This window comes from Entelurus aequoreus, linkage group LG15 (assembly GCF_033978785.1).
Source record: "Entelurus aequoreus isolate RoL-2023_Sb linkage group LG15, RoL_Eaeq_v1.1, whole genome shotgun sequence".
Lineage (NCBI taxonomy): Eukaryota > Metazoa > Chordata > Actinopteri > Syngnathiformes > Syngnathidae > Entelurus > Entelurus aequoreus.
Genome location: NC_084745.1, coordinates 57,465,100 through 57,489,464, shown reverse-complemented (window position 1 = coordinate 57,489,464; position 24,365 = coordinate 57,465,100). Strand labels below are relative to the sequence as shown.

Genomic DNA, 24,365 nt, shown 5'->3' with positions numbered 1-24,365 from the left:
TGCTCCAGTCACTACATCACTAACAACAAGTATGTGCTCCAATCACTACATCACTAACAACAAGTATGTGCTCCAGTCACTACATCACTAACAACAAGTATGTGCTCCAATCACTACATCACTAACAACAAGTATGTGCTCCAATCACTACATCACTAACAACAAGTATGTGCTCCAATCACTACATCACTAACAACAAGTATGTGCTCCAATCACTACATCACTAAATAATAAGAAATGATTGTAAAGTCATGACATGATGTTCTTTACACGTGTATGTACACTTTTGACCACCACTTAAAAGTGTGTGTGTGTGTGTGTGGGAGGGGGTGGTGGGTGGGGGGGGGGGGGGGGGTGTAGTTTGTGTGTTTTCAGGGTGTCGTCAGAAGTGTCACATGACTTTCAAGCCGCTCTTTTGCTCTTTGAATTCTTGTTCTAGTCCAGCTCATGTTTTATTTCCTACCAGTGGACTTGGCATCCAAAGTACTTGACAGCGATGGATGTGAGTAACTTCCTAATATTGTTTCTTCTCCACACACACACACACACACACACACCTACACACACACACACACACACACACACTTACACACACACCTACACACCTTGGACCACTTTTCTGGACCATAGTCAATATTGTTTGTGTTCAAGTCTCCAAGTCCCAGTGTGTCCCTGGAGGGCCCCCAGGCTCTGTCCTCTATGGCCACCATCACCTCCCAGACTCTGCCCAGCGACTCCACCTCTTCAGACTTCTGCACCAACCTGTGGGGTTACCACAACAACTTCTTGCCCGGAGTCCAAGGTAACAAGCAGGGCTTTTCTCTCTAAACATGACAGTCAACACCTTTCCTTTCCCTCACACTTCAAAGCCGTGCAACGCCCTAATCACCTCACTTGTCCTGGGGGCCACATTTCTGGGGGCCACCTTTCTGGGGGCCACCTTTCTGGGGGCCACCTTTCTGGGGGCCACCTTTCCAGTAGGCTAAGGACCGAGAGGGCCGGACTTCACCATGTACTATTATTCTTTGTGCAGCGTTAACACCCAAATGTCCTCCAATAAACACACACTTTCTTCTATTTTACTAAAGTCATTTACTAACATGCTAGGCTAACTAGCAGCTACACAGCAGCTAAGCACACAATAGCACTCAAGCTAGACATAGGTAATAATCATGGAACAATCAAAGGTGACATGTGTCAATATAAACAAGTGTCAAATTATTATAGTTGTGTATTGCTTAGACATACAAACGCGTATTAGGAAGTATCCAGTAACAAACGTGTCTGCATCATTTAACATACTGTCACTAAAAAACTTGTTTTCTCGCCTAGGGCTTTGCTTCTATTTTAGTCAAGTCATTTACGAGAAGTAAACATGGAAAACTACTAGGCTAACTAGCAGCTACACAGCAGTTAAGCACACAATAGCACTCAAGCTAGACATAGGTAATAATCATAGAACAATCAAAGGTGACATGTGTCAATATAAACAAGTGTCAAATAATTATAGTTGTGTATTACTTAGACATACAAACGCGTATTAGAAAGTATCCAGTAACAAACGTGTCTGCATCATTCAACTTACTGTGTCACTAAAAAACTTGTTTTCTCGCCTAGGGCTTTGCTTCTATTTTAGTCAAGTCATTTACAAGAAGTAAACATGGAAAACTACTAGGAGTTAGCAGCTACACAACAGCTAAGCACACAATAGCACTCAAGCTAGACATAGGTAATAATCATACAACAATAAAAGGTGACGTGTCAATATAAACAAGTGTCAAATAATTATAGTTGTGTATTACTTACACATACAAACGCGTATTAGAAAGTATCCAGTAACAAACGTGTCTGCATCATTCAACTTACTGTGTCACTAAAAAACTTGTTTTCTCGCGTAGGGTTTTGCTTCTATTTTAGTCAAGTCATTTACAAGAAGTAAACATGGTAGACTATAGACTACTAGGAGCTAGCAGCTACACAGCAGCTAAGCACACGATAGCACACAAGCTAGACATAGGTAATAAACATAGCACAATCAAAGGTGACATTTGTCAATATAAACAAGTATCAAATAATTATAGTTGCATATTACTTACACATACAAACGCGTATTAGAAAGTATCCAGTAACAAACGTGTCTGCATCATTCAACATACCGTCACTAAAAAACTTGTTTTCTCGCGTAGGGTTTTGCTTCTATTTTAGTCAAGTCATTTACAAGAAGTAAACATGGTAGACTATAGACTACTAGGAGCTAGCAGCTACACAACAGCTAAGCACACAATAGCACACAAGCTAGACATAGGTAATAATCATACAACAATAAAAGGTGACATGTGTCAATATAAACAAGTATCAAATAATTTGTATGTGCTTACACATACAACCGCGTATTATAAAGTATCCAGTAACAAACGTGTCTGCATCATTCAACTTACTGTGTCACTAAAAAACTTGTTTTTCTCGCATACTTATATAGCCCTAAATCACGAGTGTCTCAAAGGGCTGCACAAGCCACAACGACATCCTGGGCTCAGATCCCACATCAGGGCAAGGAAAAACTCAACCCAATGGGACAATGAGAAACCTTTGAGAGGACCACAGATGTGGGGACCCTCACCTCCGCCCCCCTGGACGACCGGTGCAATGGACGTCGAGTGGATCTAGCATAATATTGTGTGAGTCCAGTCCATAGTGGATCTAACATAATAGTGTGAGAGTCCAGTCCATAGTGGATCTAACATAATAGTGTGAGAGTCCAGTCCATAGTGGATCTAACATAATATTGTGTGAGTCCAGTCCATAGTGGATCTAGCATAATATTGTGTGAGTCCAGTCCATAGTGGATCTAACATAATATTGTGTGAGTCCAGTCCATAGTGGATCTAACATAATATTGTGTGAGTCCAGTCCATAGTGGATCTAACATAATAGTGAGAGTCCAGTCCATAGTGGATCTAACATAATAGTGTGAGAGTCCAGTCTATAGTGGATCTAACATAATAGTGAGAGTCCAGTCCATAGTGGATCTAACATAATAGTGAGAGTCCAGTCCATAGTGGATCTAACATAATAGTGTGAGAGTCCAGTCCATAGTGGATCTAACATAATAGTGTGAGAGTCCAGTCCATAGTGGATCTAACATAATAGTGTGAGAGTCCAGTCCATAGTGGATCTAACATAATAGTGTGAGAGTCCAGTCCATAGTGGATCTAACATAATAGTGTGAGAGTCCAGTCCATAGTGGATCTAACATAATAGTGTGAGAGTCCAGTCCATAGTGGATCTAACATAATAGTGTGAGAGTCCAGTCCATAGTGGATCTAACATAATAGTGAGAGTCCAGTCCATAGTGGATCTAACATAATAGTGTGAGAGTCCAGTCCATAGTGGATCTAACATAATAGTGAGAGAGTCCAGTCCATAGTGGATCTAACATAATAGTGTGAGAGTCCAGTCCATAGTGATCTAACATAATAGTGTGAGAGTCCAGTCCATAGTGGATCTAACATAATAGTGTGAGAGTCCAGTCCATAGTGGATCTAACATAATAGTGAGAGTCCAGTCCATAGTGGATCTAACATAATAGTGAGAGTCCAGTCCATAGTGGGGCCAGAAAGAGACCATCCTCATCCCAGTCGCTTCACACTCGGCTGCGAACCGATCCAATGAGAGCTGAAGATCCTGGCCAGTTGAAGCCGTCAGGACCACATCATCTGCAAAAAGCAGAGACCTAATCCTGCAGCCACCAAACCAGATCCCCTCAACGCCCTGACTGCGCCTAGAAATTCTGTCCATAAAAGTTCTGAACAGAATGGGTGACAAAGGGCAGCCTTGGCGGAGTCCAACCCTCACTGGGAACGTGTCCGACTTACTGCCGGCAATGCAGACCAAGCTCTGACACTGATCATACAGCGAGCGGACCGCCACAATCAGACAGTCCGATACTCTCTGAGCACTCCCTACAGGACTTCCCGGGGGACGCAGTCGAATGCCTTCTCCAAGTCCACAAAGCACATGTAGACCGGTTGGGCAAACTCCCATGCACCCTCAAGGACCCTGCCGAGAGTATAGAGCTGGTCTACCATTCCACGACCAGGACCAAAACCACACTGTTCCTCCTGAATCCGAGCTTCGACTATCCGGCTCCCTAGTCACAGCGACTACGCGTACTGAAAAGTCCAATTATTATTATTCATTATTAGTTAGAACATTTCAGCGTATTCTCATTCAATGCTGATTTTAAATTCATGTTTTTTGCCCACGTAAGAATAGAATAAAAACAACAATAACAATGTGATTGCGTAACTGCATAACCTGGTGCATGTATAAAATATTCATGTTCAGTGTTTATTATTGTTGTTGTAAAAACCGGTCTCTTCTAGCTCGTGTGGACTTGGATTGCAGTTTTTTTACTGCTGAGTTGAAGAACCTCAGATGAGAACCGCTGCCTGCAGTCAGTAAGGGAGGAAGGTGGAAGTGTGGTAGTAGGTTTGGTGGAGCAAGTGAAATTGTATTTTAAACGTAGGTAAAATATTGTAGATGATGAAGAGCAGGGTCTACAGGACGGAGCCCTGGGGTACGCCCGAGGAAACGGAAGGGATTGGGACGATCTGAGTTGAACAAACTGAGTGCAGTCGGAGCGAAAAGACCGGATCCTGCTGGGTGGAAAAGGCTGCGGACTGCATTTCTTGCCGACTGTGCCCACGGTTCACTTGACACCAGTTGTGAAACCGCATCACCGATGACGATGAGTCCAGGCACACGGAGGAGGCAGAACATCTAATGGATTGGTGCAAATGCAACAACCTTTGTGTCAATGTAAAAAAGACCAAAGAGATGGTGGTGGACTTCAGGAGGGTCAGACACCCCCTTCACTCCCTACACATCGGGGAGCAGTTGCTGAAGTGGTGTCCAGTTTCAGGCACTTTAGGGGTTCATCTATCCAGGGACCTCACCACCCTTCCTGGCCGCTCAAGAAGGCCCATCAGCGTCTCTACTTCCTCAGGAAGCTGTGACGAGGGAGGTCTGTCCTCAGGAGCTTCTAGAATGTGTGATGGAGAGCACCCTCAGCGCCAGCATAACGGTGTGGCACAGCAGCTGCACGACTAAAGGTACTGCAGAGGGTGGTGAACATGGTCTTCCCACAACCACGGACATCTTCATCAGCATATGCAGAAAAAGAGCTCTGTGCATCACCAATGGTTTCACCCACCCTTCCGCAACCTCTTTTTGAGCCCCTCACCTCAGGCGGGAGGCTGCCTAGGCCCACCAGACTGAGGAACAGCTTCTTCGTCTTGTCAAGACTGCTGAACTAGACTGTAGTACTGCAGACAAATCTCAATCAGGTTCCTTTTTAATTGTCATACTTTCTGTTCAGATCTCTGGAAAGGGTCCAACTAACCGAATCACATCAAATAGTCCTACTTACTGTACTTACTTGTTACCACAAAGAACAAGGGTGTACAAATAGTGAACCAGTTTTTACAATTACTCTTTCAGGCGGTCCATTCTGCTACCAGAACGAGGGAGCTCAGATTGTGCCGATCGCCATGTCGACTACTCAACCAGGTACCAACACCGCTGCCACCGCTGATCCATGGGTATAAACTTAAATCACATAGTCCAGATCCTGATGAGTTCAATATTCCAGTTGAAAGTATTGGTTGGTTGGTTGATGTACTTCAAGGACAACAAAACTAATTAAAAGCCATCATCAGAATGTGGCACAGTACGTATGACCACCCTCAACATCCCGGCATGCTCCTCAGGGGACAACAGATAGTTTGTAGAGGCTCTGTTGGGTTAGAACAAATAGTCATATAGCATCAATCCCTTTGTCATCCAGAAACTGCTGACACAGTCCTGCCATTGTCAAGCATCTGTAGGAACCCGGAACCAACTGTACCGGCATTCAGTCTGACAATTGGTCTGAGGATCTCATCCTGGTACATAACAGGGTTACCATAGAGGTCTGTCTTCTTCTTTGGCATAGTCTGAGGATCTCATCCTGGTACTTAACAGGGTTACCATAGAGGTCTGTCTTCTTCTTTGGCATAGTCTGAGGATCTCATCCTGGTACATAACAGGGTTACCATAGAGGTCTGTCTTCTTCTTTGGCATATAATCAGATGGCCAACTCTGTGTCACGGAGCCACACCCTTGTTTCTGGTCCTAAGTGGAAAAGGCCAACTTTTTGTAAAGGGGGATTATGTGCTCGGCAGTGTGCTCAGACTCGCCGCACTAATAGGCCCTACTTCTTCAAAGATAACTTGAAGTGCAGGCGGTTCAGCGAGGTCCATAGATGGTGTGGCACTTCTTCTCCTTTTACACCACCTCCTGGGGTTGAGGCTGATGACAGCATCTTCTGTGAGTAACGACAAATGGTGTGAGACCAACTCGCAAATCTATTGTGGTCAAAGAATCATCAAGTTGGCAAACCTAGGGGCGGTATGGCGTAGTGGGTAGAGCGGCCATGCCAGAAACCTGAGGGTTGCAGGTTCGTTCCCCGCCTCTTGACATCCAAATCGCTGCCGTTGTGTCCTTGGGCAGGACACTTCACCCTTGCCCCCGGTGCCACTCCCACTGGTGAATGGATGATGAATGAATGATAGGTGGTGGTCGGAGGGGCCGTAGGCGCAAGCTGGCAGCCTGGCTTCTGTCAGTCTACCCCAGGGCAGCTGTGGCTACGAATGTAGCTTACCACCACCAGGTGTGAATGAATGATGGGTTCCCACTTCTCTTTGAGTATCTAATAATAGAAAAGCGAGATATAAAATCTAATCCATTATTATTATTATTATCTAAGGAAGTTGGCAAACCTAGGTACAAGCCAAGGCCAAGACCAAAGCAGAGAACGTTTTTAGGACAGATAGACAAAAGGAAAACCAAGGCCTGTCGGTGCTCCAACTCAATGTGGAGGTGGAGGTCTGTAAGACAGTCTAAGGAAGTTGGCAAACCTAGGTACAAGCTAAGGCCAAGACCGAGGAAGAGAACGTCTTTAGGACAGACAGAAAAAATGAAAACCAAGACCTGTCGGTGCTCCAACTCAATGTGAAGGTGCAGGTCTGTGAGACTGTCTAAAGAAGTTGGCAAACCTAGGTACAAGCCAAGGCCAAGACCGAGGAAGAGAACGTATTCAGGACAGACAGAAAAAAGGAAAACCAAGGCCAGTTGGTGCTCCAACCCAATGTGGAGGTGCAGGTCTGTGAGACAGTCTAAAGAAGTTGGCAAACCTAGGTACAAGCCAAGGTAAAGACCAAGGCAGAGAACGTCTTTAGGAAAAAGGAAAACCAAGGCCAGTTGGTGCTCCAACTCAATGTGGAGGTGCAGGTCTGTAAGACAGTCTAAGGAAGTTGGCAAACCTAGGTACAAGCCAAGGCCAAGACCGAGGAAGAGAACGTCTTTAGGACAGACAGAAAAAAGGGAAACCAAGGCCAGTTGGTGCTCCAACCCAATGTGGAGGTGCAGGTCTGTGAGACAGTCTAAGGACAAGCCTCGGCATGCATGGGTACCACAATCCAGTTACGTAATTGCAACGTCAACATTAGTAACAAGGCTGAGATCCACCTCCATTCCTGACTCGGAACAGCAAGTGGAAACTGATCCGTTGCCACCTGATAAGCTCTCCACGCAGGAGAGACGGCAGATCAACTGGTCTTAAAAAAGGGGTCTATTTAAAGGCTAGGGTGTATAAATTAGTTTTAAGTTTATATACTATGTATTTGTATACAAGGTATGTTTATATACTATGTATTTGTATACAATGTATGTTTATATACTATGTATTTGTATACAAGGTATGTTTATATACTATGTATTTGTATACAAGGTATGTTTATATACTATGTATTTGTATACAAGGTGTGTTTAGATACTATGTATTTGTATACAAGGTGTGTTTATATACTATGTAGATATGTTCTGTGTACTGTATGATTGGGTGTTCCATGTAAAGCAGGGATGTTGTGTAACATGTAAAGCAGGGATGTTGTGTAACATGTAAAGCAGGGATGTTGTGTAACATGTAAAGCAGGGATGTTGTGTAACATGTAAAGCAGGGATGTTGTGTAACATGTTTATGTTTGTGCTGGTCCCTCAGGTGATCTGACCGCCTCCCAGCTACAATTCCCTAACTCCCTTTTCCCGCAGGGTGTGGTCCAAGGAAGTCTTCCCCGCAAACAATCAGAACGCAGCTTGATGAAGAACAGGTAAACAATACTTTGGTTCACTCTGGTGGTGCAGCACGGGTGTGCTAACGTTGTGTGTTGGGGTCACTTACCAAAACTCAGAAGATGTTTAAATGACTTACAGAGTATTATCATGTCATTTTGTGTCACGTCTCTTTAAAGAAACAACAACTTTTGTGTTATATTTTTAGCATTTTCATGATTTTTTTTCAACTCAAAATTCTACACAAAATACCCCATATTTTCACCTTTTTCATTAAATGTTTTTGCTATTTTTTCAACTTGTGTTGCTTTTGTCTATAGGTTCAAATGGGACAAAATCAAATAAAAAATGTTTTATTTTTTTAAATATAACTTAAATTTGTCTTTAAATAATTATAATTGGAATTAATTCATTCATTTTCTGGAAAAATATATTTAATTATGTAATACTTTTTTAAAAATCAATGTTTAATCATTTAATTGCTGATTTAATTATTTAACGAATATTATTTATTATTTCAAATGTTTATTTTATTTATTTATTTTATTATTTATTTATTTTATTTTAAATATTTCATGATTTAATTAGTTTTTTAGTTGTAAACATGTGTGTCAGGGCTGAGTTTGTGAAAGGCTAACATACAGGTTCACAAAATACATTAAATAAGTCAGGAAATAATCACCTAACTCACTAAATCATTATCAGATTTGCAAAAAGTAATTATTTCAATTTTATATGTATGTATGTATGTATATTCATTTACTTTTATTCAATAAACTATTTCATTGTTTAATTAATTACTCCACAGTTGAATTATTTCATGATTTAGTTATTTAAATAAAATGTGTCAGGACTTAATTAATGGTTCATTAAATGGATTAATTATTTATATTATTAATTGAATCGGGAAATTATTATTTAAATCGTTAAATAATTATTCAAACTACGAAATAAATAATTACATGATTAATTAATTAAATACAATTTTACATTAAATAAATAAAAAAAGCACAGTAATACTTATATGACCCAATGCAAACAACCTTCCTTAGTCATGGTGCAAAAAAATAATAATCCAACAGACATGGTCACACAAAACAATATACTATAACATTCATAATGACACCCATTTAATTCCATTACAAAGCATGATGGGAAAATGCAAAACCCTCTCCACACTTATTCATGTTTGGTGCATTTTAGCTGTTTGATATTTCTGGTTGATTACAAAACTTTAAACAACTTTCACATACCTCAATATCCAATTATATGAATGATGTATCCATTTTGGCCCAATGTGGCCCCCAGGCCAAACGTTTGGATCACTAAGCACATAACAAACTCACCTTTTCAGGTAACCATCCCCGGTAAAGGTAAAGGAGCACCTGGTTTGCCACGAATCTGTTTTTATACACACAATTAATGCCATCATTTTGATGTGATTAATCACACGAGTTAATGCTTTTATTTTGACATTTGTGTGCAGGGAGGCTGCGCGGGAATACCGCAGACGCAGGAAGATCTACGTGAGGGAGCTGGAGAGGCGAGCGGAGCAGCTGGAAGATGAAAACATGGCTTTGAAGGAAGAACTCAAAATGTGTAAATCGTGTCAACAGAAAGTGAAATGAGCGGTGGCTCCTTCAACGTGTTCAATGGACACAAGATGAGTCATGTTCTTTGTTTATTTGCTGCAGCAGAAGATTTAACATGCAGATGTACCGTATTTGTCCGACTATAAGTCACAGTTTTTTCCATAGTTTGGCCGGGGGGTGCGACTTATACTCAGGAGCGACTTATGTGTGAAATTATTAACACATTAGTGTCAAATATCAAATAATATTATTTAGCTCATTCACGTAAGAGACTAGACCAGTGGTTCTTAACCTGGGTTCCATGGAACCCTAGGGGTTGGGTGAGTCGGGCTCAGGGGTTCGGCGGAGGTCAAGACACACCCGACTCATGGTGTAAATAAAAACTTCTCCCTATCGGCGTATTACGGATACGACAACAGCAGAAGTCAGACTGATTTGCAGGTGTGTAGTTTGTTGTGAGTTTATGTTGGTTTTGTTGTTTGAACAAGGTGATGTTCATGCACGCTTCATCAAGTGCACCACTAATAAAACATGCTAACACTTTAGTATGGGGAACATATTCACCATTGATTAGTTGCTTATTAACATGCAAATTAGTAACATATTGGCTCTTAACTAGTCATTATTAAGTACTTATTAATGCCTTATTCTGCATGGCCTTATTATAACCCTAACCCTCTAACCCTGGCCCTACTAACCTTAACCCTAACCCTCTAACCCTGGCCTTAACCCACTAACCCTAACCCTCTAACCCTGGCCCTAACCCTCTAACCCTAACCCTAACCCTCTAACCCTAACCAAATAACTCTAAATGAAGTCTTTGTTACTTAGAATATGTTCCCCATACTAAAGTGTTGCCAAAAACATATAACTTTGTCTTGAATTTGAAAAACAACATTTTATTTTTCACTAAAGAAGGGTTGGGTGAATGCGCATATGAAAGTGGTGGGGTTCGCTACCTCCAACAAGGTTAAGAACCACTGGACTAGACGTATAAGATTTCATGGGATTTAGCGATTAGGAGTGACAGATTGTTTGGTAAACGTATAGCATGTTCTATATGTTATAGTTATTTGTTACGTTAACATACCAGTTGGTTATTTATGCCTCATATAACGTACACTTATTCAGCCTGTTGTTCACTATTCTTGATTTATTTTCAGTGACGTGCGGTGAGGTTCATGGCTGGTGAGGCACTGACTTCATCACAGTCAGATTTACAAACATATGAACCCTAAAGAGTATCTTATTCACCATTTGATTGGCAGCAGTTAACGGGTTATGTTTAAAAGCTCATACCAGCATTCTTCCCTGCTTGGCACTCCGCATCAAGGGTTGGAATTGGGGGTTAAATCACCAAAAATGATTCCCGGGCGCGGCGCCGCTGCTGCCCACTGCTCCCCTCACCTCCCAGGGGGTGAACAAGGGGATGGGTCAAATGCAGAGGACAAATTTCACCACACCTAGTGTGTGTGTGACAATCATTGGTACTTTAACTTAACTTTAACTTTACACATACAAACTGTAGCACACAAAAAAGCACATTTAATAAAAAAATGTTATTATGGTCTTACCTTTACTTATAAATGAAGTCCATGCGCAGCTCCTTTTGAACAAAAGCATCGATAACTTGTTTATAGAAGTCTTCCTTATCTTTCTTCAGTTTTAAAAGTCTCTCTGTCTCGATGGAGATGATCCTTTAAAGGCCTACTGAAAGCCACTACTAGCGACCACGCAGTCTGATAGTTTATATATCAATGATGAAATCTTAACATTGCAACACATGCCAATACGGCCGGGTTAACTTATAAAGTGACATTTTACATTTCCCGGCAAATTTCCGGCTGAAAACGTTTCGATATGATGACGTTTGCGCGTGACGTCAACGGTTGAAGCGGAAGTATTGGGACACATTGAATCCAATACAAAAAGCTCTGTTTTCATCTCAAAATTCCACAGTATTCTGGACATCTGTGTTGGTGAATCTTTTGCAATTTGTTTAATGAACAATGGAGACTGCAAAGAAGAAAGTCGTAGGTGGGATCGGTGTATTAGCGGCTGGCTGCAGCAACACAACCAGGAGGACTTTGAGATGGTTAGCAGACGTGCTAGCCGCCGACCTCACCTTGACTTCCTCCGTCTCCGGGCCGCCGACCGCATCGGTGATCGGGTGAAATCCTTCGTCGTACCGGCGATCGCTGGAACGCAGGTAAACACGGGTCGTGATGAGCAGATGAGAGCTGGCGTAGGTGCAGAGCTAATGTTTTTAGCATAGCTCTGTCGAGGTTCCGTAGCTAAGTTAGCTTCAATGGCGTCGTTAGCAACAGCATTGCTAAGCTTCGCCAAGCTGGAAAGCATTAACCGTGTAGTTACATGTCCAGAGTTTGGTAGTATTGTTGATCTTCTGTCTATCCTTCCAGTCAGGGGCGTATTTGTTTTGTTTCTATCTGCAGTTAAGCCCGATGCTATCACGTTAGCTCAGTAGCTAAAGTGCTTCACCGATGTATTGTCGTGGAGATAAAAGTCACTGTGAATGTCCATTTCGCGTTCTGGACTCTCATTTTCAAGAGGATATAGTATCCCAGGTGGTTTGAAATACAACTCCGTGATCCACAATAGAAAAAGGAGAGAGTGTGGAATCCAATGAGCCAGCTTGTACCTAAGTTACGGTCAGAGCGAAAAAAGATACGTCCTGCACTGCACTCTAGTCCTTCACTCTCACGTTCCTCATCCACGAATCTTTCATCCTGGCTCAAATTAATGGGGTAATCGTCGCTTTCTCGGTCCGAATCTCTCTCGCTGCTGGTGTAAACAATGGGGAAATGGGAGGAGCCTTTCAACCTGTGACGTCACGCTACTTCCGGTACAGTCACGCTACTTCCGGTACAGGCAAGGCTTTTTTATCAGCGACCAAAAGTTGCCAACTTTATCGTCGATGTTCTCTACTAAATCCTTTCAGCAAAAATATGGCAATATCGCGAAATGATGAAGTATGACACATAGAATGGATCTGCTATCCCCGTTTAAATCAAAAAAATTCATTGCAGTAGGCCTTTAATTATTACCTCCTGCTTCCATTGAAAGTCCAGTTTAGAAAAGTGTTTTATTTTAGATATGTAATCCTCCATGTTAAAAGTCCAGGCGAGAGGAAAAAATAAAGGATCGCTGCTAACTGTTGCTGCTTGTTGTCACTTCTTCTGCAGCCGAGTAGTCGCAAGAATGATCCCTGGGATCACTAGCGCCCTCTACCACCATGAGGCGGGATTACTGCGAGCCTCAGCCAGTGCGTCTTCGCAGCCGTTTTATGAATGCTCAGCACAAGAAATATGTGACACACATACAGTTGTAGACAAAATACACTGTACATTATATACCTCAGCTAGCTAAATGTATAATATAATTCATATAGCAATACGCTCTCACTGCACAGCAGGCCAGCAGTTAGCCCAGTCATTGCGCAATCCATGGTGAGGCACAACTGGCTGGTGACTCACCGCAAGTCTCTTCTCAGTATTTGAACGGCAAATGTGAAAATTCAGCGATTTTGAATAAAAATAATCTAAAAGTTAAATGGAAAATAACTTTATAGTATAATCACTGGATACACACAACAATTTAATTTTTTTTAAATCTTTTTACTTTTTTTTTTTTTACATGATGGCAGGTGAGGCCCCGCCTTCCCTGCCTCCTCTGACTGCACGTCACTGTTTATTTTTAAATTGCCTTTCAAATGTCTATTCTTGGCGTTGGCTTTTATCAAATACATTTCCCCCCAAAAATGCGACTTATACTCCAGTGTGACCTATATATGTTTTATTTTCCTTCTTTATTATGCATTTTCGGCCGGTGCAACTTATACTCCGAAAAATACGGTAATCAGACTAATAGCAAATACCAGCAAGGTATTGACTTTGTTTATCCTTCACTGACGTGAGCAATTCTGTTCATAAATCAAAGCTTCCTTCCTTTTTCAATCACACGCAGGATTCTCACAGGTATGAGGCAAAAATCAATCCGTACCCACCGTATAATAATAATAACGATGATGAAAGAAGAGTGTAGTTGCAGTACAAGTCAGTCGAGGGCACAGTTGGCTGAGGAGCGTTGAGTACATAAGAAGTCACTGGTCATCTCCCTGTAACCTCTGACCTCTGTGAGACTACTTCCTGTTGGAGGACAACGTGATTATTATCTATGCAATAACACAATTTATATACAGTATATATATATAGATGTATGTATATATATGTATTCTGACGCTCGACGTGTAAGTGTTCATTTAAAAACATATTGATCTGCAATAAAAGCGCTTTGTTTCAATTGTACTGTTTGTATTTCAAAATAAAATTCACCAAACTGATTGTGGCTGCGTCAATGATTGACACGTCATTACAACGCTGACAGCCAAGAGACACCAGACCCCGCCTCTACACGTTGCGATTATCACCAAATTATGCTAAATAAAGCAGATCCATGCTTTTATTTTGACACAAAGTAATTCAACATGTTGTTAAAATGATGCATGTAGAATATTGATAACTCCAATAATATATGAGTGCTTATTTATGGCTGTCAGGTTAGTGGATGTCTTGGTCATGCACTTTTCTTTTCATGAATAGGATTTATTTCTTTCCTTTCTTTCTTTAGTTTATTTGGAACATGAACACACTTACATCTTAATACGTCACACAATTTCATATCATTTCATTTTACATCATGCCCGAAAAGGAGTAGGAAGAAGCAAAGCTTATTTAATCCTACCCCTTTCCCACTTCAAAGCGTTTACAATGATATAGAATCATTTACTGACCTTTTTATATAATAAAATAACATCTACGAATTAGTATACACAACAGTTTTATAATATGTAATTAATTCAGTCATTATTAACATACTGAGATGAAGAATATCTTATTTTTAATAAGGTTAGAAGTATTTCTCATAATTTTTCTTCTTTATACTTTGGAAAAACAGAATAAAACGATTGGTTTATTTGAATTTTATTTTGAAATATATATATATTTTTATATTTACTGTAGCAAAAATGAAAATCGCCACTCAGAAGAAACAAATAAAACAGACAAGAAACATATTTTCTATATATATTCTGACGCTGGACGTGTAAGTGTTCATTTAAAAACATATTGATCCGTAATAAAAGCGCTTTGATTCAATTGTACGGTTTGTATTTCAAAATAAAAATTCATATCAAATTCACCAAACTGACTGTGGCTGGGTCAATGATTGACATGTCATTACGACGCTGACAGCCAATAGACGCCAGACCCCGCCTCCACACTTCAAAGTGTCCAATAGGAGGAGGGACAGGAAGTTGGACCGAATGGGTGTCTCATAAGGAAATAGCGGTGGGAACCATTTCTGTGTAACACCAAACAATGGGCCAACGTAAAAGAAGGGTTTTAAAACAAAGTTATGACGAGAAAACAGCAAAAGTAAGAATATTTATTCTCAAAAACTTTCATTTTTTTCGTAACTGTTTTGTTGCCTGGACAACAGCTTTCCCTCCATAGTTCCTTGCCCAGGCCATGTAGATCCACTATTTCTAGTTGCATGGAGATGGCCTAAAATGTATTTAAAATGGTTTTTATTTCGTTTTTTTTTTAAATTTCATAAAATAAATATATTTTTTAAATTATGAATGATTAAGAATCAGGATTATTTGTACACTTCTAGTCACATTCCTAGTATATCATGAGTTTATCAAAGAGTTGTTGTCAATCACACTTTTATGAGGATTTTAACTTCAAACTGTAATGTTGGGAGTTTTATCATTAATATGCTTACTTCCCTCCCTCCTGCATACATCCAACTGACTTACCTTCCATGAGGTTACAGTAGTTGTACATACATCCAACTGACTTACCTTCCATGAGGTTACAGTAGTTGTACATACATCCAACTGACTTACCTTCCATGAGGTTACAGTAGTTGTACATACATCCAACTGACTTACCTTCCATGAGGTTACAGTAGTTGTACATACATCCAACTCACTTACCTTCCATGAGGTTACAGTAGTTGTACATACATCCAACTGACTTACCTTCCATGAGGTTACAGTAGTTGTCTATACATCCAACTGACTTACCTTCCATGAGGTTACAGTAGTTGTACATACATCCAACTGACTTACCTTCCATGAGGTTACAGTAGTTGTACATACATCCAACTGACTTACCTTCCATGAGGTTACAGTAGTTGTACATACATCCAACTGACTTACCTTCCATGAGGTTACAGTAGTTGTACATACATCCAACTGACTTACCTTCCATGAGTTTACAGTAGTTGTACATACATCCAACTGACTTACCTTCCATGAGGTTACAGTAGTTGCACATACATCCAACTGACTTACCTTTCATGACGTTACAGTAGTTGTACATACATCCAACTGACTTACCTTCCATGAGGTTACAGTAGTTGTACATACATCCAACTGACTTACCTTCCATGAGGTTACAGTAGTTGTACATACATCCAACTGACTTACCTTCCATGAGGTTACAGTAGTTGTACATCCATCCAACTGACTTACCTTCCATGAGGTTACAGTAGTTGTACATACATCCAACTGACTTACCTTCCATGAGGTTACAGTAGTTGTACATACATCCAACTGACTTACCTTCCATGAGGTTACAGTAGTTGTACATACATCCAACTGACTTACCTTCCATGATGTTACAGTAGTTGTACATATATCCAACTGACTTACCTTCCATGAGGTTACAGTAGTTGTACATACATCCAACTGACTTACCTTCCATGAGGTTACAGTAGTTGTACATACATCCAACTGACTTACCTTCCATGAGGTTACAGTAGTTGTACATACATCCAACTGACTTACCTTCCATGAGGTTACAGTAGTTGTACATACATCCAACTGACTTACCTTCCATGAGGTTACAGTAGTTGTACATACATCCAACTGACTTACCTTCCATGAGGTTACAGTAGTTGTACATACATCCAACTGACTTACCTTCCATGATGTTACAGTAGTTGTACATACATCCAACTGACTTACCTTCCATGAGGTTACAGTAGTTGTACATACATCCAACTGACTTACCTTCCATGAGGTTACAGTAGTTGTACATACATCCAACTGACTTACCTTCCATGATGTTACAGTAGTTGTACATACATCCAACTGACTTACCTTCCATGAGGTTACAGTAGTTGTACATACATCCAACTGACTTACCTTCCATGAGGTTACAGTAGTTGTACATACATCCAACTGACTTACCTTCCATGAGTTTACAGTAGTTGTACATACATCCAACTGGCTTACCTTCCATGAGGTTACAGTAGTTGTACATACATCCAACTGGCTTACCTTCCATGAGGTTACAGTAGTTGTACATACATCCAACTGACTTACCTTCCATGAGGTTACAGTAGTTGTACATACATCCAACGGACTTACCTTCCATGAGGTTGTAGAGGTTGCAGTAGTTGTTGCCGTGGTCTCGGACCACAAACCAGGTCTGGGAGATGGACATGGCCTGCAGGTCACACATGGAATTAGTGAGCATTATTGAGAAAGAGCGTGTCATATTTTGTGAGTGTGTACCTACAGAAATATGACATCCAGTGAAGAAGTGGTATGGCACCAGGCGGAAGTTGATGACTTGTTGGTACCTCTTCAATGGAGTGGTGTGTTTGGCAGATATAAAGTGCACCGTGGCAGAATGTAGCTGCAAAACACCAAACCTTATATGACATAATGCTGCTTTTGTAACTGGAATAGCAAAAATGATAGATTTGATTTGCATCTAATCAAATAACTTTAATAAACAACGTGCCATTATCACCAAATGATGTTGAATAAAGCTTTTATGTTTGACACAAAATAATTAAACATTCCGTTAAAATGATGCATGTCCAATATTGATAACTCCAATAATATAGCACATGTAAACAAAACAGTTACAAAAAAATCGAAGTTTATGAGAATAAATATTCTCTTACCTTTCTGTTTTCTCGTCATAACTTTGTTTTAAAACCCTTCTTTTACTTTGGCCCATTGTTTGGTGTTACACAGAAATGGTTCCCACCGCTATTTCCTTATGAGACACCCATTAGGTCCAACTTCCTGTCCCTCCTCCTATTGGACACTTTGAAGTGTGGAGGCGGGGTCTGGCGTCTATTGGCTGTCAGCGTCGTAATGACATGTCAATCATTGACCCAGCCACAGTCAGTTTGGTGAATATGAATTTTATTTTGAAATACAAACCGTACAATTGAAACAAAGCGCTTTTATTACGGATCAATATGTTTTTAAATGAACACTTACACGTCAAGCGTCAGAATACATATAACAAATCTATTTCTTGTCTGTTTTTTGTTTTTGTTTCTTCTAAGTGGTGATTTTAATTTTTGCTACAGGAAATATATATATTTCCTGTAGCAAAAATTAAAATCTATTTCTTGTCTGTTTTTTGTTTTTGTTTCTTCTAAGTGGTGATTTTAATTTTTGCTACAAAAATTACAAAAATTAAAATCCCCACTTAGAAGAAACAAAAACAAAAAACAGACAAGAAATAGATTTGTTATATGTATTCTGACGCTTGACGCTTGACTTAAGTGTTCATTTAAAAACATATTGATCCGTAATAAAAGCGCTTTGTTTCAATTGTACGGTTTGTATTTCAAAATAAAATTCATATCAAATTCACCAAACTGACGGTGGCTGGGTCAATGATTGACATGTCATTACGACGCTGACAGCCAATAGACGCCAGACCCCGCCTCCACACTTCAAATTGTCCAATAGGAGGAGGGACAGGAAGTTGGACCTAATGGGTGTCTCATAAGGAAATAGCGGTGGGAACCATTTCTGTGTAACACCAAACAATGGGCCAAAGTAAAATAAGGGTTTTAAAACAAAGTTATGTCGAGAAAACAGAAAGGTAAGAGAATATTTATTCTCATAAACTTCGATTTTTTTGTAACTATTTTGTTTACATGTGCTATGACTTTTAGCGTGAGAAGGAAATACACAGTGGCTAACGTTAGCTTCAAGCTAGGTGAAGTTTGTGGCTTAAATCTGTGTATTTTACAGAATTATGGATGTGATGTGCGAGTGTAAATTATTATGAACTAGATGATGTGTGAATGCTCCGATGCTGAAGTTGAAGTGAAATGCTGACAGAATGTAGTGTGAATGGAAGAATAGTTTGAATGTTGAAGACTTTGAATTTCCAGGAAAACTGGAATTAGGTTTGGAACTTGGGAAAGTGTTAGTTTGAATGTCCAGGATGAGTGGAATGTGTTGATGTTGGAATGCTTTCAATAGCTTGAAAAATGTGGCAATTGTGCAACTTGGAAAAATGTCCCATTCATTTCAATGGGAACTTCCTGGAAATTTGGGAATTTTGGGAAAAGCTAGATTTTTTAAAAATGATTAGGAGCATGAATGTCCTGAATGAGTTGAATTGGTTGGTGTTGGAATTGTTTAAATCGGGCAAGAAATGTTGAAGTAGTAAATGGTATTAGGGAAAAGCGGGAATTTTGGGGAAAATGCTAAAAAATTAGAATTTTGTAAATGGTTGGTGTTGGAATTTTTCAAATCGGTCAAGAAATGTTGAAGTAGTAACATTTTTAATTGAGAAATGGTATTGCGGAATTCCTGGAATTTCGGGAAAACCGGGAATTTTTCCAGTTCAAAAAACAACTTTGTTTTTTTGTCCTGATTAAGAGGAATGTTTTGAGGGTGGAACGCTTGAAGCGGGTTGAAAAATGTGGAAGGAGTAGTCGCCAGAAAAAAGGGTGGAGATAGGGCTTTGGAAAACCAGGAATTCTGGAAAGTCCTGGCATTTTTTTGAACTTGGAAAAAAAGTAGTCTGAATTTCCAGGACGGGTGGAAGGTGTTGAAGGTGGAATGGTTTGAATCGGTTGAAAAAATGTGGAAATGGTGGAAGTTTGAAAAATGGCTAATTCATTTTATTAACCAGTTAGTCAAGATGGCTATTAACACTTTTATTAACCAGTTAGTCAAGATGGGTATTAACAGCACTTTTATTAACCAGTTAGTCAAGATGGGTATTAACAGCACTTTTATTAACCAGTTAGTCAAGATGGGTATTAACAGCACTTGTATTAACCGGTTAGTTAAAATGGTTATTAACACTTTTATTAACCAGTTAGTAAAGATGGGTATTAACAGCATGTGTATTAACCGGTTAGTCAAGATGGGTCTTAACAGCATGTGTATTAACCAGTTAGTCAAGATGGGTATTAACAGCACTTGTATTAACCAGTTAGTCAAGATGGGTATTAACAGCACTTTTATTAACCAGTTAGTTAAGATGGATATTAACACTTTTATTAACCAGTTAGTAAAGATGGGTATTAACAGCATGTGTATTAACCAGTTAGTCAAGATGGCTATTAACACTTGTATTAACCAGTTAGTCAAGATGGGTATTAACAGCATGTGTATTAACCAGTTAGTCAAGATGTTTATTAACAGCACTTTTATTAACTAGTTAATCAAGATGGGTATTAACAGCACTTTTATTAACCAGTTAGTCAAGATGGCTATTAACACTTTTATTAACCAGTTAGTTAAGATGGGTATTAACAGTACTTTTATTAACCAGTTAGTAAAGATGGGTATTAACAGCACTTTTATTAACCAGTTAGTCAAGATGGCTATTAACACTTTTATTAACCAGTTAGTTAAGATGGGTATTAACAGTACTTTTATTAACCAGTTAGTAAAGATGTGTATTAACAGCACTTTTATTAACCAGTTAGTTAAGATGGATATTAACACTTTTATTAACCAGTTAGTAAAGATGGGTATTAACAGCATGTGTATTAACCAGTTAGTCAAGATGGGTATTAACAGCACTTTTATTAACCAGTTAGTCAAGATGGGTATTAACACTTTTATTAACCAGTTAGTCAAGATGGGTATTAACAGTAATTGTATTAACCAGTTAGTCAAGATTGGTATTAACAGTAATGTTATTAACCAGTTAATCAAGATGGGTATTAACAGTACTTTTATTAACCAGTTAGTCAAGATGGGTATTAACAGCACTCTTATTAACCAACTAGTCAAGATGGCTATTAACAGCACTTTTATTAACCAGTTAGTTAAGATGGCTATTAACACTTTTATTAACCAGTTAGTCAAGGTGGGTATTAACAGTACTTTTATTAACCAGTTAGTCAAGATGGGTATTAACAGCACTCTTATTAACCAGTTAGTCAAGATGGGTATTAACAGTACTTTTATTAACCAGTTAGTCAAGATGGGTATTAACAAGACAGAAAAGAAAGTGTTTAAGTAGCACAGAATGACATAACATAAATAAAATAGACACATATTCTTTCTACATGACATAAATAACAAAGCTGTGCAAATAATACAAAATGTATCAAACTCAGATAAAAAAAATCCATTTGCAGGCAGGCCCTTTTTAATTTCACTTCCTGGTTCCATGACCCGCCCTATCTGGCCTCTGATTGGCCTGTCCCTAATGTTTTGCCCTAATCTCAACCAATGGTGAGTCATCATAGTAACCAACCAACCAATCACAGATGTTCTTAGCAGTCTTGGGAGGAGGAAGGGGAGGAGTTTAGTAGCTATGGGCGGGGAGAACAAGGAACACAACAAATAAGCACAGTTTGATCATTTTAATGTGAAATAAATGATATCGATATTTTCTCAATTCATATCTTGTTTGAATGTATCTTCCAAACTCCATGTATCGCCCAGCTCTCCTTCATAGTATCAACGTTTTAGCCTTCTGCCATTACCATTTGCCTTTTTGCTCTGTTTTAGTTCATTTCTACAATGTGCCATTAAAAAAGATGTTTTCAGTAAATTGGTGATGATGATGAATGATACTGTAAAAAGCAGGTATCAATGTAGTTTTTGTGTGTTGGTATCAAAGTATCGATACTTTGGATTGGAAAATATATTGTTGTTTTGTTTTCATTGCTGCTATTTACATCAACATCTTCCCTGTTCTAGCTTTTAAATGTACACAAGTTTATTGGGGATATTTTTATTATTGTCCTTGTGAACATCAGTATGAATACATACATAATATCATAATTAGTCTTATTTAGCACATAGCTAAAATATCTAAAGCTGAATTTAAAAGCTGACGGCTAAATTAGAGCCACTAATTATGTTTCATCATCATTAGTCCACTAATTGCTTGTCCATGACTAGTCGACTATCATAAATAGTCGTTAGTTGCAGCCCTAGTTTGAATATAATATAGAGCCAATATAAAATATACAAACAATACAATGATTGAAAATAAGGGTGCACAATATTGATCTTTGTAATAGCAAAAATAGTCAACATATTTATGTAAGTGCAGTACAACACCAACCGTGTAGGAGCAGCGCTGTCCTCCACTGGTGCAGCCCGTCATGCCTTCCCACTTCTTGATCTGCGATACCAGCGATTCATAAACCGCTTGACACGGTATCGCGACATACCTGCAAAATTAATCCTTTCACTGGAAATGCATGAACGATTTATCAAGTTGTACGACTCTGAGGCATTCGCATGCAAAATTAGCTAAAAAAAAAAGAAAATAAAAAGCTAGCATGCTATCGCTAGCATGCTAACAGTTAACATATGCTACCTACGAATCTGAGGTGTACGTCTGAATATGAAAAAGTTAGCATGCTTATGTAAGCAAGTGTCAAGTACCAAATTGTATGACTCTGAGGTGTAAGGCGGCAAAATTGGAAAAAAAAAAAAAATAGCATGCTAACAGTTAGCATATGTCCCTTACCTAAATAAATGACTCTGATGTGTGTGGCGGAAAAACTGGCTAAAAATAACTCTGCGTTCTAATGTTAACATGCTAGCGTGCTAACGTTAGCATGCTTACAGTTAACATGTCACGTACCAAGTTAAATGAACCTGAAGGGTACTGTTGAAAAATTGGCTCAATGGGTAGCATGTTAATGGTAGCATGCTAACAGTTAGCCCATGTCAAGTACCAAGTTATATAAATCGGAGGTGTACCGTGGCAAAATGAGCTGTAAAAACTTACCATGCTAACATTAGCCTGCGCACAGTTGCCATTTTTCTAGCACCAAGTTATAAGACTCGGGGGTGAACGGCAAAAAAATGCCTATAAAGTTAGCATGTTATTGCTGGCATGCTAACAGTTAACAAATGTTACCTACTAAATTGTACCAATCTGAGGTGTACGGCTGAAAATATAAAGTTAGCATGCTTATGTAAGCAAGTGCAAAATTGGCCAACATTTTTTTTAGCATGCTAACAGTTAGCATATGTCACTTGCCTAATGATTTGACTGTGATGTGTATGGCGGAAAAAATGGCTAAAAATAACTCGGCGTTCTAACATTGACATGCTAGCGTGCTAACGTTAGCATGCTTACAGTTAACATGCTCACAGTTATCATGTCACGTACCAAGTTAAATGAACCTGACGTGTACTGTTGAAAAAGTGTCTCAAAAGGTAGCGTGCTAACGTTAGCATGCTTACAGTTAACATGTCACATACTAAGTTAAATGAACCTGACGTGTACTGTTGAAAAAGTGTCTCAAAAGGTAGCATGTTAATGTTAGCATGCTAACAGATAGCCCATGTCAAGTACCAAGTTATATAAATCGGAGGTGTACCGTGGCAAAATGAGCTGTAAAAACTTACCATGCTAACATTAGCCTGCGCACAGTTGCCATTTTTCTAGCACCAAGTTATAAGACTCTAGGCTGAACGGCAAAAAAATGCCTATAAAGTTAGCATGTTATTGCTGGCATGCTAACAGTCAACAAATGTTACCTACCAAATTGTACCAATCTGAGGTGTACGGCTGAAAATATAAAGTTAGCATGCTTATGTAAGCAAGTGCAAAATTGGCCAGCATTTTTTTTAGCATGCTAACAGTTAGCATATGTCACTTACCTAATGATTTGACTGTGATGTGTATGGCGGAAAAAACGGCTAAAAATAACTCGGCGTTCTAACATTAACATGCTAGCGTGCTAACGTTAGCATGCTTACAGTTAACATGCTCACAGTTAACATGTCACGTACTAAGTTAAATGAACCTGACGTGTACTGTTGAAAAAGTGGCTCAAAAGGTAGCATGTTAATGTTAGCATGCTAACAGATAGCATGCATAAGATGTGTGGCTGCAAAAATGAGGCAAAAAAGTATACAATTTTCAAAATAAGTTAGTTGACTATTTCATATAACAAGAAATGATATCACAACAGTGTTAACAGTGTAGTGTTAAAAACATTGTTGAATTATGTTTATATAAAGAGTATGTGAGTAATAAAAGTCATATTTAGGAGAAGACATACTAGGTAGAATGATAAAGAGTAATAAAAGTGATATTTATGAGAGGACATACATACTAAGTAGAATGATAAAGAGTAATAAAAGTGATATTTACCATTGTACTGTGCACTGTGCGTGTAGAGGTCCTGCCACAGTGACGTCACACACTGCCAACAACAACACAACAGTGTAGAGGTAAACACACTTCATGATGCACAACAAGAAGAAGAAAAGTGACAAGTTGAAAGGCAGATTGTAGAAAAGAGCAAACA

The 24,365-nt window shown here is 39.3% G+C and overlaps 3 protein-coding genes across 9 annotated transcripts in view; 2 read left to right on the top strand and 1 right to left on the bottom strand.

The window, feature by feature from the left end:
* The first annotated feature begins 380 nt into the window (after positions 1–380).
* Positions 381–14,119, top strand: LOC133630292 (cAMP-responsive element modulator-like). Of its 3 annotated transcripts, none has more exons than XM_062021831.1 (5): positions 381–502; positions 652–802; positions 5,503–5,571; positions 8,152–8,210; positions 9,659–14,119. In XM_062021831.1, the coding sequence occupies exons 1-5, from the start codon at positions 497–499 to the stop codon at positions 9,737–9,739; spliced, it is 366 nt and encodes a 121-aa protein (XP_061877815.1). In that variant the 5' UTR covers positions 381–496; the 3' UTR covers positions 9,740–14,119. The 3 variants fall into 3 exon arrangements, with proteins under 3 accessions (XP_061877815.1, XP_061877813.1, XP_061877814.1); XM_062021829.1 differs by having other exon boundaries at positions 8,102–8,210; XM_062021830.1 differs by lacking the exon at positions 5,503–5,571 and having other exon boundaries at positions 8,102–8,210.
* Positions 9,221–24,365, bottom strand: LOC133630290 (uncharacterized). Of its 2 annotated transcripts, XR_009821218.1 has the most exons (6): positions 24,209–24,365; positions 22,157–22,265; positions 17,375–17,494; positions 17,224–17,302; positions 13,789–13,930; positions 9,221–9,728 (listed from the first exon to the last, which is right to left on the bottom strand). XR_009821218.1 is itself a non-coding variant. In XM_062021828.1 (5 exons), exons 1-5 carry the CDS (start codon positions 24,301–24,303, stop codon positions 13,839–13,841), a joined length of 495 nt encoding a protein of 164 aa, XP_061877812.1. In that variant the 5' UTR covers positions 24,304–24,365; the 3' UTR covers positions 11,116–13,838. The 2 variants fall into 2 exon arrangements, 1 of the variants encoding a protein (XP_061877812.1); XM_062021828.1 differs by lacking the exon at positions 9,221–9,728 and having other exon boundaries at positions 11,116–13,930.
* Positions 15,116–24,365, top strand: part of LOC133630289 (dual specificity calcium/calmodulin-dependent 3',5'-cyclic nucleotide phosphodiesterase 1C-like) — a 77,558-nt gene continuing 68,308 nt past the window's right edge. The window contains exon 1 of one of the 4 annotated variants that reach the window (XM_062021825.1): positions 15,116–15,217. In XM_062021825.1, coding sequence (XP_061877809.1) covers position 15,217 — 1 coding nt within the window. In that variant the 5' untranslated portion in view covers positions 15,116–15,216. Of the gene's footprint in view, positions 15,218–18,612; positions 18,710–24,365 lie in introns of those variants that run through there. The other 3 variants (XM_062021824.1, XM_062021827.1, XM_062021826.1) reach the window with 3 other exon arrangements.